The 14,292-nt window shown below is 55.7% G+C and overlaps 6 protein-coding genes across 6 annotated transcripts; 3 read left to right on the top strand and 3 right to left on the bottom strand.

The window, feature by feature from the left end:
• Positions 1 to 1,468, top strand: CkaCkLH20_06922 (uncharacterized protein; the record flags this gene model as incomplete). The annotated part of the gene is made up of 2 exons (XM_038889639.1): positions 1 to 377; positions 433 to 1,468. The coding sequence occupies 2 exons, from the start codon at positions 1 to 3 to the stop codon at positions 1,466 to 1,468; spliced, it is 1,413 nt and encodes a 470-aa protein (XP_038745002.1).
• A 637-nt stretch (positions 1,469 to 2,105) lies between these two features.
• Positions 2,106 to 5,100, top strand: CkaCkLH20_06921 (uncharacterized protein; the record flags this gene model as incomplete). Its single annotated transcript, XM_038889638.1, has 3 exons — positions 2,106 to 2,322; positions 2,384 to 4,964; positions 5,016 to 5,100. 3 exons carry the CDS (start codon positions 2,106 to 2,108, stop codon positions 5,098 to 5,100), a joined length of 2,883 nt encoding a protein of 960 aa, XP_038745001.1.
• A 233-nt stretch (positions 5,101 to 5,333) lies between these two features.
• On the bottom strand, positions 5,334 to 6,072 carry CkaCkLH20_06920 (V-type ATPase; the record flags this gene model as incomplete). Its single annotated transcript, XM_038889637.1, has 4 exons — positions 5,334 to 5,470; positions 5,550 to 5,871; positions 5,956 to 5,968; positions 6,020 to 6,072. 4 exons carry the CDS (start codon positions 6,070 to 6,072, stop codon positions 5,334 to 5,336), a joined length of 525 nt encoding a protein of 174 aa, XP_038745000.1.
• Positions 6,073 to 9,884: 3,812 nt separating this feature from the next.
• Positions 9,885 to 11,045, top strand: CkaCkLH20_06919 (aspartic-type endopeptidase; the record flags this gene model as incomplete). Its single annotated transcript, XM_038889636.1, has 1 exon — positions 9,885 to 11,045. The coding sequence occupies one exon, from the start codon at positions 9,885 to 9,887 to the stop codon at positions 11,043 to 11,045; it is 1,161 nt and encodes a 386-aa protein (XP_038744999.1).
• A 775-nt stretch (positions 11,046 to 11,820) lies between these two features.
• On the bottom strand, positions 11,821 to 12,429 carry CkaCkLH20_06918 (AIG2-like family protein; the record flags this gene model as incomplete). Its single annotated transcript, XM_038889635.1, has 1 exon — positions 11,821 to 12,429. The coding sequence occupies one exon, from the start codon at positions 12,427 to 12,429 to the stop codon at positions 11,821 to 11,823; it is 609 nt and encodes a 202-aa protein (XP_038744998.1).
• A 699-nt stretch (positions 12,430 to 13,128) lies between these two features.
• On the bottom strand, positions 13,129 to 13,893 carry CkaCkLH20_06917 (uncharacterized protein; the record flags this gene model as incomplete). Its single annotated transcript, XM_038889634.1, has 1 exon — positions 13,129 to 13,893. The coding sequence occupies one exon, from the start codon at positions 13,891 to 13,893 to the stop codon at positions 13,129 to 13,131; it is 765 nt and encodes a 254-aa protein (XP_038744997.1).
• Between the last annotated feature and the right edge of the window lie 399 nt (positions 13,894 to 14,292).

The following is a 14,292-nucleotide window of genomic DNA, read 5'->3' as shown; positions in this document are numbered from 1 at the left end:
ATGGCCAAGAAGCGGCGCACCAAGAAGCGGAAGGGAACCAGAACGAAACAAGACCCCGCTCAAGGCGCCTGCTCGAGCATGTCAACCACGGACGAGCTCGCCTCGCACTCGAGCGACGGCCTGTCGAGCGGCGTGCGCGAGAGCGAGAGCGCCGCCACCGAGCTGACGAGCATCATGGGCACCGAGGAGACCTCCCAGAGCGGCGTCCTCGAGGCCGACGACGACTGGAACTCCCAGGAGGAGGAGGAGGTGATGGAGGTCGACGACGACGACGATGACGACAACTTTTCCGTTCTGGCGCCCAGCCATTACCCCCGACCGAGCGAATCCCACCGCACCGAGATGCCCTACAGCATGATGCAGAGCCATCAAGACATGTGAGTGGAACCTGTCTCAGAGAGGCTTCAAGAAACACCGGCTGACAGCACGCAGGTCGTCAACGCGGTCCTTCATGGAGCGAGAATTAGACTACCAGTGGGAGAACGGCCGACGGTATTGCGGTCCGCATTATCACCTCCCCAACGATGAATGGGAAATGTGTCGCATGAGCTTGGTTCATCGCGTATACCTCCATGTTTTTGATGGCAAGCTGAGTACGGTGCCGCTGGATACCCCGCAAAGGATACTCGATATCGGAACGGGCATCGGCGAGTGGGCGATAGGTATGGCGGACGAGCACCCGAACTGCGAGGTCATCGGCACAGACATTTCCGCCATTGCGCCTACATCGATACCGATGAACTGTTTTTTCGAAGTCGACGACGCCGAGCTCGAGTGGGAACGCGAGCTCAACTCGTTCGACCTGGTGCACTTCCGCCACATGATGGCGGCATTCGAAGACTGGAACTTCATTTACAAGGAGGCTTTCAAGGTCATCAGGCCCGGCGGTTGGATCGAGATGCTGGAGTGGGATGATCAGCAGGGCTTCAAGAAGTTCTTGTCAGAGTTCCCTCCCACGTCGGAAATCCACGAGCTGCAGAGAGATCTCACGATCGCGGGAACCAAGGCAGGCCGCGCTCGCGGCGTGTCACACATGAACCCCAAGCTACTGACGGACGCCGGGTTCACGGATATTAAGCTGACGGAGCACACGATCCCGATCAACGTGGAGACGAGTGAAGGCAAGTTGTGGTTGATTGTGTGCATCGACGGGCTGGAGGCAGAGTGCCTGAGACCGTTGACGAAGTATATGGGGTGGGAGCCGGAACGAGTGAAGACGGCCTGTCACAACGTCGCGAAAGAGATGGCCCGTCTGGCGAAGGACCCGATCAAATCCCACGGACTCGTCGTCAAGGCTCGTTGTCTGATTGGAAGGAAACCGCTGGGCATGGTATCGCCGCCGTCGAGAGTGCTGCAGAGATCCTACGACGAGGCGTCAGAAACCGACGACACAGCGAGAGAAGACAGCCACAGCAGGCACCACGGTGAAGGGAGCATCCACGAGTCCAGGACGGACGTTGAAGCTTGAGTTTGGAGGACGATGTGGAGGTTTTGGTGTAGTAATTCTCCGACCCTCTGACCGAGTGACGAACAACTCGGCAGAGCACGATTTATTCTCATGTCTTACATTCATCGCACTTTTACCGGCAGATGGTGGCCGGTCATCCCAGCGATCTGATCTAGCATATATTTTCATACTACAATTCTCTGGGGCTCAGGCGAACTAAAAAGCATCACGGCGGTCAACTGGATATTGTATCGATGAGTAGGTGGTGTAATGAGCCTTGGCAGGGCAGACCGGTACCATATCAGTTTAGCTAGTCAATCAAAGAACCGCCTTCAGCTCAATTATCTCTAAACCGCCATCACTGGCATAAATCGTGGAGAGCTTTCCGTCAAGGTCGTTGCTTGGTAGAGCTCAGACAACGAAGCTCGGGCAAGTTGGGTACGTACTACAGCTATCAGGTTGCACGAGTGGAGACCGAGGAGCTCCCTGCCTATGTCATCCTCCACCATCCAACAGCGACCTACCGATCGACGTTGACACCAGCCTCCGACCGAGCTGCATTCCATGTGCATCCGCAGCGGGCGACCTCGCCAGCACTCGTGACGAAACACCCAAAACCGAGCGACGATGATTGTATGACCGCGCCATAAACCGAACCATGGCCCTCAATCCGTCCGACGGCTTCGCCGCCGGCAACGGGGTGCTCGACCTGGACGACGTCGCGTTGCCCATGTTCATCGTCGAGCGAGTCCAGCTTCAGTTCTCCATCGCCGCCGACTTCGTCGCCGCGCAGGTAGCGAACAACGTCCTCGTCCTGGCGCTCTCCAACGGACGCATCCTGCGTATCGATTTGAACAGACCTGAAGACATCGATGGTGCGTCATGCAACAGTGTGATTCGTGTGCTCGCAGGCAGCAGGCTAACTCTCGACGACAGACATCGATCTCCCCAAGAAACCCTCGGAAATCGGCGTCATTCGCCGCATGTTCCTCGATCCGACGGCCTCGCATCTCCTCATCTGCACGGCGCTCGGCGAGAACTACTACCTCCACTCCCAACACAAGCATCCCAGGGCGCTCGCCCGCCTCCGAGGCGTCTCGATTGAAAGCGTCGCCTGGAACCCTTCGCTGCCGACCGCCTCGACCCGCGAGATCCTCCTCGGTGCCTCGGACGGCAACATCTACGAAGCCTTCATCGAGACGACGTCGGAGTTTTACAAAAAGGACATTAAGCTCAAGAACCTACACAAGCTACCCGATGGGCCGATCACGGGTCTTTGGGCCGACACGCTCCCCGGCCGGGCAGACATGCGGCGAGTGCTGATTGCAACGCAAAGCCGGCTCTTCTATCTGGCTGGCAAGGTCGGCAGCGGCCACGACAGCGGTGGATCGATCTATACGAAACTGTTCGAGTCAGAACAACCCACGATCCACGAGCTATCGCGCTCCTCCGGCGCAGCGGCATCGGCGCTGGTGGTCTCGCCGGACCCTCCCGACCAGAACCCGTATGAGGATGAGACGCGTGAGAGAGCTTACGCGTGGTTGTCCGCGCAAGGCGTCTTCCACGGGCAGCTTGCCGCTAATGCGGAAGGCAGCAAGATTTTCAGCGAGTCTAGCCTGTTGCCTCGTTCGCAGCTCGGCTCGTCTGACGGGCCAGGCAGACGCAATACCACGGCAGACTTCATTGAGGCGATTGCGTTGACGCAGTGGCACATTGTCAACCTCATTGGCGGCCGCGTGGTCGCCACGAATCGTCTGACCGGTGAGGTCGTATATGACCAGACTGTCTTGGAGCCGGGGCAAAAAGCACTGAGCTTGTGTGTCGATATACAGAAGAACACCTTCTGGATGTTCACAGGGCAGGAGATCTTTGAGGTCGTTGTGAACGAGGAGGATCGCAACATCTGGCAGATCATGCTCAAGCTGCAGCAGTTCGATGCCGCGTTGCAGCATGCGAAGACACCCCTTCAAAGGGAAACGGTAGCCACCGCCTATGGTGACCACCTGGTGAAGAAGCGTCAGTTCATGGACGCGGCCGCGGTTTATGGACGCAGCAACAAGCCATTCGAAGAGGTCGCTCTTACGTTCATCGATTACGCTGAGCCTGATGCGTTGCGAAAGTACCTCTTGGCCAAATTGGCCACTTTGAAGAAGGCAGCAATTATGCAAAGAATCATGATTGCAAGCTGGTTGGTGGAGATCTTCATGGCCAAGCTTAACTCGTTGGACGACACGATCATCACCCAAGCCGAGCTGGCGGACGGCCTCAACCCAGCACAATCGAGAGAACAGCTCCGAGCTGTCCAGAGCGAATTCCAAGAGTTCGTCAATAAGTACAAGACGGACCTCGACCGCCGAACAGCATACGATGTTATCAGCAGTCACGGCCGCGAGCAGGAGCTTCTCTACTTCGCCAACGCTGTCAACGACTATAACTATGTGTTGTCGTACTGGGTCCAACGCGAGAGGTGGGATGAGGTACTGAAGGTTCTCAAGAAGCAGACCGACCCTGAGGTGTTCTACCGGTACAGCACGGTGCTTATGACGCACGTCGCTACGGAGCTAGTCGAAATTCTCATGCGGCATTCGGACCTCAAGCCCCGGAAGCTGATCCCGGCGCTTCTCGAGTACAACCGCAACTTCGAGGGCAGCTTGCTGCAGAACCAAGCCATTCGGTACCTGCAATATGTCATCATTCAGCTCAATTCCAAGGACTCCGCGGTTCACAACACGCTAATTTCGATTTACGCATCCCATCAGTCTAAGGACGAGGCGGGCTTGCTGTCATATCTCGAGTCCCAGGGGCCTGAGCCAAATTACGATCCGGACTTCGCCCTCCGTCTGTGCATTCAGCACCACCGGACGCTTTCTTGCGTCCACATCTACACCAGCATGGGCCAGTACCTGCAGGCCGTTGACCTGGCGCTGTCGCACAACGAGGTCGACTTGGCGTCGGTCATCGCAGACAGGCCGATGAATGACCCGCCTTTGCGGAAGAAGCTGTGGCTCGCCGTGGCCAGGAAAGTAATTTCGCAGTCGAACGGCATCAAGACGGCGATTGACTTCCTCAAGCGGTGCGAGCTGCTCAAAATCGAGGATCTCATTCCCTTCTTCCCTGACTTCGTAGTCATTGATGATTTCAAGGAGGAGATTTGTACTGCGCTGGAGGACTACAGTCGCAATATTGATGGGTTGAAGAAGGAGATGGACGAGTCATCCCAAACGGCGACTAACATCAAGATTGACATTGCCGCGCTCGACCACCGGTATGCTATCGTCGAGCCGGGAGAGAAGTGCTACGTCTGCGGGCTGCCGCTGCTCAGCCGGCAGTTTTTCGTTTTCCCCTGCCAGCACTCCTTCCACTCTGACTGTCTGGGCAAGAGAGTGCTCGAACAGGCTGGCGTGGGTACGAGCAAGAGGATCCGGGAGCTCCAGGTACAGATTAGCAAGGGCCTGGTCAGCGGGACCAGGAGGGAAGCTATGATCACCGAGTTGGATTCGTTGGTGGCGTCTGCATGGTAAGTTATCTCCCGATGCATTGGCTTTGGTCCGTCACTAACGTTGAGCAGTATTCTTTGCAGCGAGTTCGCCATTAAGAGGATTAATGAGCCGTTTGTGACGCCGCAGGATAACCTGAACGAATGGAGGATCTAGATGGGACCTTATTAAATGCATATTATCTGTAAATGTATGGTACCCCTTGCATGAGCAGGCGCGTAACGGCTGCAATACCCGGCGTTGAATTCACGTTCGTCTTCCACGACATGTCGTCTATACATTAAGTGTCCAATAAATTTCCATCCCTTTCGTCTGCAGACGTGTCCTCAGTCATTAATGATGGCATCCCTTTCCTACCGATCACGCGGCCTCTCAAAAGGTGCAGCCTCTCAAAAGGTGCAGTCCGGCACCGCGTTTGACACCAACATGATAGCAATGATGGTGCCGTACAGGCCGAGCACCTCGGCGAAGATGAGGATCAGAATCATGCCGACGTAGAGACGAGGCTGCTGGGTGCTCGCCCTCACTAGTACCGTCAGTCACCCATTGCCGAACTGAGTGAGTAAGGAGAAACAGAAAACAGCAACCAAAAAGAACAGTCTCACCTCCCGAGTCCCCAATAACCCCGATAGCGAACCCGGCCGCGAGCCCGCACAGCCCGACGCTGGTACCCGCGGCGAGGAAGAGGAACCCGTTGTGCAGCGCGAGCCCCCTCTTGTCGAGGCGGCCGGAGATGATGACGGCGACGACGAGGCCGTAGATGGAGAGGATCTGGGCCATGATGGGGCAGATGACGTTCTGCATGAGGCGCTCCGGGCGGAGGACGCCGGCGTGGAAGATGGCGACGGAGGACTTTGCGGTGCCGTAGGCGGCGCCGAAGACGGTTAGGACGATGGCGGAGGCGCAGCCCATCGCGCCGAAGAAGGACTGTGTGGGTTTTGTGAGTGGGATGGTTTTCTCTCGCCATCTTGAGAGATTCTTCTACGGCTCTCATGGGTGTTGGGGACTTACGGAGTAGACTGGGCTGGGCGAGGAGGGTTAGTTGATGTCGTCTCACTGTGAAGTCATCACGTACCAGCTCTCCAGCGCGACGAAGTCGATGGTATCCATGTTGGTCATACCGAACAGCGATTCTCACGATGGTTGTGTATTGCGATGTCGTTCAAGTCACAAGTTGTAGGTTTGAGAAGAGGTGAGTGAGGATAGGATAGCTTACGGTCACACGTCATTCTCACTCACGCCCTCTATCTATCTATCTTTTTTTCTATAGTACGACGAGCTCATTGGAGGCCTGCTGATGTCGGTTTGCGGCACCGCATTTGACGTCGATTGGTTCGCCCATTTGGCTGCCTAAATGCATGCGCCGTAGGGCTGTCGAGCTTGTTTTGTCGTTCGAGGTACGGAGGATGGATGAGGCGTGGCGGGCGCCCAATGAGACAAGCAGATAGCGACCACACATCTGCCTGGTAGGGAACTCGGTTTCTTTTGCAATTAACTAATTGATCTCAAGGGAAATCCACGGAACGTTTCGGTAGAGGAAGAGATATCACGATGTTGAGATGCCTTGCAAACTCTCTTATCAACACCGTTTTTTCACCGTGTGAGACGCATCCTGACTGTTGAGTATGAAGTTTGAAGACTACATCAAGAGCTCGTCGAACGGCGTAATCCAGACCCGAAGCTTATTCTGAGCGACGGCTGCAGCTGCGTAGTACGCGTGGCTTACATGCCGCTTGGTTCGATGTGCTGCAGAGAGGTCTTGGAGCGCTGCGTTGATTGGTTCGTGGAGGCGACGGTGGTGAGGTGGTTGCTTCGAGTCCGAGTCGGAGGTCTGGTCCGGGTCACGGGAGAGCGAGGATAATCCGGAGTCGACCCGTGCCGATGCTCACGTGACTGAGGTGTATTCGATGCACGGACCACAACATAGAAGCTGTGTTGATTCTGAGAAATCCTCCTTTCTGTCCATTGTCATTGGAGATCTCCTGCAGGAGACCCTTCGCGTTCTCTGGGGCAGTTAAACCAAACGGCCGATGAGTCAGGGGCTTGCACAAAGTGCGACGATGCTTAATCGCCGTGGACGGCGAATGCAACCGCGGCCGTACGATGTGGGTTGTCTCCTCAATTTTAATCACATTCTTCTTTTTCTCTCCTCCGCTTTTGCCCACATCGTTCTTTGTCGGGTCATCAAAATACGAACGCGATAACACGAGAAGAGGTCCCGCGAAAGAGATTGATGAGGCCAAGAGGTCCTGCCTCGTCATCACCGGCCATCAACCATGATCCATCATCCATTGCGCCCCCCCGTCTGTGAGCTGTCGCCTTCTTCTTTTCTGGCGGTAGCGCCGGGAGTTTTTGGGGGGAAGGGAAGGCTTCATTGGGGCCCGGACGACGCCACATCCCGGCCGTCGGATCTCGGCATCGGGGATGGGGGGCGGAATGGGGCTTGGAAGGGGTTTGGACGAAGGTAAACTGGTGGATGATGACGGGCCTCTTCCGCTTTTGTCGTGTGCTGTCTCTTTTTTTCGCTTTCTTTTTTCTTCATCGGTCCTTCCGGGCTGCGTGGCGATGGGGGCGGGCGACAAGTCGGCTCCGTCGGCCTGCGAACACAACACATTCGACCGACCGACCGACACGAACACTTCGAGGCTCAATGGTGTCTCGGTGTGTTGCGCAATCCATGAGCGCAAGTCTGACGGGAGGAAAGAGGAAATACTACGCTTTCCGACGTCCGCAGCGCGGCGAACGGGATCTGGCGCAGGCCATCGAGACTGACGTGACGTTGGTGCGGCTCTGGCGGCACCTAGTGAGAAATGTGTGTGTGAGTGTGTGTGTCACCAATTTTGGTTGGTTACAGTCATTTCATCGTCGTCGTCGTCAACTGTCGTTCGTAAGCGTGCATCTTCGAGATGATCTGCTGGTCCTCTGATGATACTACCACGGATGCGGTGTGGTCCAGCTCCTTGGGACATTTCGGGGGTTTAACGCAGATGCGAATGCAGCTAGGGGACATGATTCTGCGTGGTGTCGTTGGTTCCAGAGCTGTCTGATGTTCCCGCGTAGCCGTGTCAGATGTCGCTCCCTCCCTCCAGAGTCCAGTCGTGGTGGTGTCCCTTTTCCCACCCCTTGGTGCGTCTTGTTTCACCATCCCTGTCACCTGGCACACGCCCGCACACCCGACAGGCTGACAGTGTTGTCTTCTCTTTCCATCTTCGAATCGAATCTGTCTCCCGTCCCCTGACTGCAGCAGAATTTCTGCATCGGAAAGAAAGACACAAGCAGCACCTCAGTGACAGATCATCTCGCTGCTTCTGCCCAGCCCGTTGGCCTCCCACTTTACTGAGCGGTTCGACCAGCACCGTAGCACGGCCACGCGTCTGCTCCGCCTGACAGGTGTACTGTAGTAGTACGGGCATCACGAGTCTTGAGGTGATTGGACACGAACTCGAGTCTTCGAGAAGGGTTGACGCCGGGGTCGTCCCGGCCGTGAAGCCGTAACCTTTCGGCCTTTCCCCTGCGTATCGTTGGACTCTGGAGTCTGCCACCAATTTCATGGCTCCAATCTCGCTGTACAGCATCAAGAGAACCAATCGACGTCCCGTCTCTTGACTGGCTTCCCGCTGTAAACGTGACTAAGGTGGATGCGCATCGCACAGTCTTTCTTTGGAGCATGTCTCTCGCTTCAACAGGTGATTCCCGGTCTTCTTCCTCGCTCGTCCGTCCCAACCGCGTCCGAAGAGCAAAGCCACAGCCCCCCCGGACCATGTCCATGTCCACGCACACACACCCGTGGGACTCACCGTCCCAATGGGCCCCGCTGAGCATGACGACGATGGACGAGTCTGCGACTGTGTGAGACCTTTCGGGCCAACGCTGCTGCGCTTGGCAGTGTCAGTTCCCGCCTTGTCGCATGGCCCATCGTGCCCGTTTCTATTCCAAGAACACCTTCCACCCTCCTCTCCTCCCACCCCCGAAATTTTGACTTTTGATACGTACTTTAGAGAGCTCATGGCCGCTCGCTGCATCCTGCATCTCATGTACGAACCCTCCTCTGCCTGCACGCTGCTCCGTCCGCCTGGTTCCCGTCGACACACACAACAATAACGTTCTTTCGTTGTTTCTCTGCTTACACTAGCCTAGCCGGACTTACTCATCCTCTCGCTTGGGGGATTACACACGAGTCGCGAAAATCTTGTAAAATATCACACGAGTCCGGCGCGCGCGTGTGTGTGGTTCACGGTCTGTGGTTTCTGTAGAGCGAAGCGGTCTTCTTCTTTTCCCTCCTTCCCGCTCTTTAGTTTGGGTCGGTGCCAGTTCGCCCCCCCCCCCTTATTACCAACACGACCAAGCCGCCTTTTCCATCAGCAGCATCGCACACGCAGCTCCGCCACCATCGTGGGTGACGAATCCCCTCCCCACCCCCGTGTGCCGGTCCCGCGCGCCCGATCCGAACGCCGAATATTGCATTCGCAGTCTTCTATTTCTCCTAGTGCTCCCGTGTCAATGACTTCATAACACGAACCGCCACTACGTTCTTTTTCTGTTATATACCACCCGGCAATCCCTCCCCGCGGTCGACTTGGATATCGGGATTCTTAATCAGCCCTACGGAAACAAAAGAACGTATACGATAGAGTACACGAGACGGAAAGAAAATGAGATCAACAACATTAATCGCCCTGGCGGCTTCGCTGCTGCCGACGGAGGGATTTGTTTTGAGGAAGAGCGAGAATAGTGCGCCCAGGGTAGTGGGCTTGGATTTGCACAGAGAGACGATACCCTACACGAAAAACAAGAGGGATATGCTGAGGAGGAGAGGGTCGGTGCAAGCTACGTTGGATAATTTGGTAGGCAAGCTTTCGATCTACGAACGGAACCAAAACTAACACAGGCAGGAAACACTTTACTTCGTTAATAGTTCTCTTGGAACACCCTCACAACCGATGAGATTTCACTTGGACACCGGAAGCAGTGATCTCTGGGTCAACACCGCCAGCTCAACTCTCTGCAAGGGAACCGGTTCACCATGTTCCGTCTCCGGCACCTACGCCGCCAACTCGTCCTCGACATACAACTACGTCGGCAGCTGGTTTAACATCTCCTACGTCGACGGCTCCGGAGCTTCGGGTGACTACGTCACCGACACCTTCTCCATTGGCAAGTCCACAATAACCGACTTCCAGTTCGGCATCGGCTACACGAGCTCCTCCGCGCAGGGCATTCTGGGTGTAGGATACCGGGTCAACGAGGTGCAGGTCGGACGCGCGGGTCTCGACCCCTACGACAATCTCCCCGCTAAGATGGTCGCCGAGGGCCTGATCCAGTCGAACGCCTTCAGTCTGTACCTCAACGACCTCCAGGCCAGCACGGGCAACATCCTCTTCGGAGGAGTCGACGCCGACCACTACGAGGGCGAGCTCAAGACGATCCCCATCCAGAAGCAGTCCGACGTCTACTCCGAGTTCCTTATCACCCTGACAAAGGTCACCCTCGGCTCCAAGACGCTCAACGAGAACATGGCCCTCGCCGTCCTCCTCGACTCCGGCTCTTCCCTCACCTACCTCCCCGACGACATGGTCACGACAATCTTCTCCATGGTCGGCGCCGTCTACCAGCAGGACGAGGGCGTCGCCTTCATCCCCTGCTCCGCCGCCAACTCGGGCAACATGACCTTCACCTTCTCCGACCCCGTCATCACCGTGCCCATGAACGAGCTCGTCCTTGACCTCATCCCCATCACCGGCAAGCGCATCGCCTTCTCCAACGGCGTCGACGCCTGCCTCTTCGGCATCGCCCCAGCCGGCGACGGCACAAACGTCCTCGGCGACACCTTCCTCAGGTCCGCCTACGTCGTCTACGACCTCGACAACAACGAGATCTCCCTCGCCCAGACAAAGTACAACGCCACCAGCTCCAACGTCCTCGAGATCGGCAAGGGCTCCGGCTCCGTCCCCTCCGCCGTGGCCGTGGCGAACCCCGTCGCGGCCACCGCCGGCCTCGTCCGCGGCGGAGGCAGCAGTTCCGCACCGTCTCTGGGTCCCGTGGCCGCTTCGCTCTTTGCTGCCGGCGCCGCATTCGTCACCGGAGCCTGCCTCCTGTTTTGAGCAATTTGTTTGAGAGATTTTTTCATGCGTCACGAATTATACCGCATTGCGAAGGCGTTTTTTTTTATTATTATTAGGCATAGCTGTGCATCCAGCAAGGCGTTTTTGGGGCAGTCACCTTTTTGCACAGCACTCATTCCTTTGGAGGGGTATGGGGCAGATCACATCCACAAATTCATCACACACACCTACAAACACGCACAAAAAAGGATGAGACGGGCGACATATGCCAGTTTAGATACCTAGAGCCAAATGATTGGCTAATTCACAATGAAGCTTTCCGCTTTCACAATCACCGCTGCAACCCCCGTCTGTTCATTTCATGACTCTATTCTTGATGACCTCGTGTTTCTGATCTAACCCGTTTCCAAAAGCACCTTGCTCTTTCGTCTGATGATGATGACTCTCCTCCGAAAAGACTAAAAAAAGGGTAGTCCCAAACGGGATCCGGTTCCAGCTGCTGCGTCGGGACCCCCCACGGAGGGCTGACCCCTGGAGGATTCGCGCGTGGAAGCGGTGAGTGCCAAGAGATTTTCCTTGATCTGCCAAGAGGTTGTATGTTTCTGGATGTCTTCATGCGTTTGAGCCTCATCTTTTCTCCCCCCTCTGTTCCTCTGAAGAAAAGGGGTTTGCCCGTTTCTTCTTTTTGAGGTCACGATGGGCCTGGAAAAGATGGGTTCTCGGACCGGATGAGACGACGTCCGGTAATGCGTCGATGCTTCTCTTCCCCGCATCTCACGAACAATGTAGACTCGGAGGTCATGTGTCTGTCTCCTCAGACAAGACCCGGATCCTCCTCGGCGGCCGCCGCCGCGTCGACCGGTGGGGTCTCCGGGGCCGGGATCCACTTCCGGATGACATCCTCGACGTACGCCGCCGGGAGTCCGAATTGGGCGGCGGCTTCCTGGACGCCGCGGTTCATGCGGAAGACGTACTCCGGCCAGGGCTGCGAGTGTTCGGTCCGGAGGCGGTCGATGTAGACGAGGGCGTTAACCGACTTCGTCTTCCTGAGCACCGGGCCAGCGGCGGTCTTCGGTGCACTGTTGCCTCCGAGGGCGGGCTCGGGGAGGCTGGCCTCCAGCACGTCGACGAGCATGTACTCTTTGGTATAGGCATCTGGAACTCCCTCGTAGCCGTCGAGGACGGCTTCGTCGTCGGGGTCGAGGGCGTAGAGGACGCCGTAGACGCCCGGGTCGTCCGAACCCGGGGCCGAGGTGGTCGGGTTCTGGACGACGTTGGCGTAGCGGCGGGTGCTGATTATGAAGGTGTAACCTGGGAGGTGGGCGAGGCCGAGGGGCGGGGAGGAGGGGCAGCGGTCTGTCATCTGGGTCGGGGAGAGGTTTGAGCCGTAGGCGAAGTAGAGGGTCGTGTTTGTGGTGGACATTGCTGCTGCAATTTGATTGCTAGGTTTGGCTATGGTTTTTGGATGTTTATTGATGGGTGCGTAGGCTGGCGAAAGTGATGATTAGAAACGGCTGCTCTTGATGTTGAGGTGGAACCTGGTTTTTGGGGTAGTGCATTTGAGATGATGCGAGGTTGATGGTGAGGTTTTTGTAAGTTGAAGTGGGTGAGGTGCATGCAGGTGAAGTCTGATGACTCAGGGCGCATTTTCTTTGGTTGTTTTGCAAGCAGGTGCCAAAGTTGCCATTTGTAATATGTCGTGCAACAGCTGCAGCAGCGACAGGTTTCTCTCGCCTTCCTGTTGAGACATGGCTTCCATTCCCTCTTGGGGTTCTGGCTTCGTTTGAATATTAAATCATAGTTTCAAAACATTTCCGTTGATGATTGATGGCTCCAACAGACTGTGGCTTCATTCTCTGAAAAAGCCAAACCGATTCACTCAACTCTGTTCCCATAGTTCCTACGTGGTAATAATGACACTTGAGTTCATGCTGTTGCTCAAGAAAATCAAGCACCAAGTAACAGCCGCGGCATAATCGACAGTAAAAGCCCACCATAATTTGAGAACAGAATGTTCATTTCCAATATTGTCGCTCCTCTCGCCGATGCTAACCTGGGATCGTGCCCATAAACAAATGAACAAATAACCAACAGCTGCTCGCCTTCGGGCTAGATTATGCTTTTATACACGATACCTTGATCCGCCATTTTGATCCCTCCTGAATAGCTCGAAAATGTGTTCCATGTGCTTTGCTTCAGCATTACCCAACTGTGTAGTCTCATTATCGAGGTCTTCCTGCCACCCACACACCGTCCTTTTCACCTCGTCCCAAATGGCGTTGCTCCTCAGCCGCGCATTCCTGTTTAAGATCTCGTGGTTTTCTCCAGAGTGAATATGTTGACGACTCCATATACCCCGGTCAAGATGGAACATCTGCTTCAGAAGATTCGTGACAGCCTCGACGTCTTCGGCCCTGAGGCCATGTGTCGGCCTCCTCACGTTCACATTATCTTGTAGCTCGACTTCGGTCCGGATCGGGCTGTAGTATTTCTGCAACTTTTTCTCAAAGTTTGCGAAGCTCATGAACTGCACGCCGTCGTCGGATTCGCTGAGAACGCTTGAGACCCTGATTCGTTTTGGTTGGTCGCGCAACTTAAACTCGCCGGAGAGCAGCCAGAGGATGACGAAGAAGAGCACGATTCCGGAAGTCACTCCGAAGACGATCTTCTCGGTAGCCCTGTCTCCGGTGGTCGCCTTTCCGACGTTCTCGATGAAGGTAGTGTTTTCGGGATATTGTGCTACTATTGAGTCGTTCTTGGCGTATGGTATCGCGACGAGGTTGGGAGGAAGCCATGCTATGCCCCATTCTACGGTGCTAAGGTTCATCAACTCGAGCTGTTTGGTGGCGTTCCGGGTGTAGTAGTTGTGACCTTTCCAGGAGTCCATCTTGAGCTGAGAATGAGAGAAACGATGGCGATGTTGCAGACACCAAAAATGACAGAAGGTCACGTCTGAACGACGTTGGAGCAAAACAAGATAGAACGACCACGCAACCGCTAAGAAGATCTGATCTCTGGAGAGCGGGACGGGAGAAAGCTTGTCTACGCATGCCACAGGCTTTCTTAGCCCATATGGAAGAGCAAGATTTCCGTAGGCGCAATGAACATCTTTCCGCTCACCCGAGCTAGGCGCTGCCTGTGGCGATGATCCCAGGATTACCAGGATACTAAGGCTACACTGCATGTTCTTCGGTGAGTCAGAAGTGATGAGGCTCTGAGGCCCCCTAACCATCAAGTGCGCCTCGGACACCATAGACAACTCATGCTCGTGCAGAAACGCCTCACT

Source organism: Colletotrichum karsti (assembly GCF_011947395.1).
Source record: "Colletotrichum karsti strain CkLH20 chromosome Unknown Scaffold21, whole genome shotgun sequence".
NCBI lineage: Eukaryota > Fungi > Ascomycota > Sordariomycetes > Glomerellales > Glomerellaceae > Colletotrichum > Colletotrichum karsti.
This window is presented reverse-complemented; position numbering and strand designations above follow the sequence as displayed.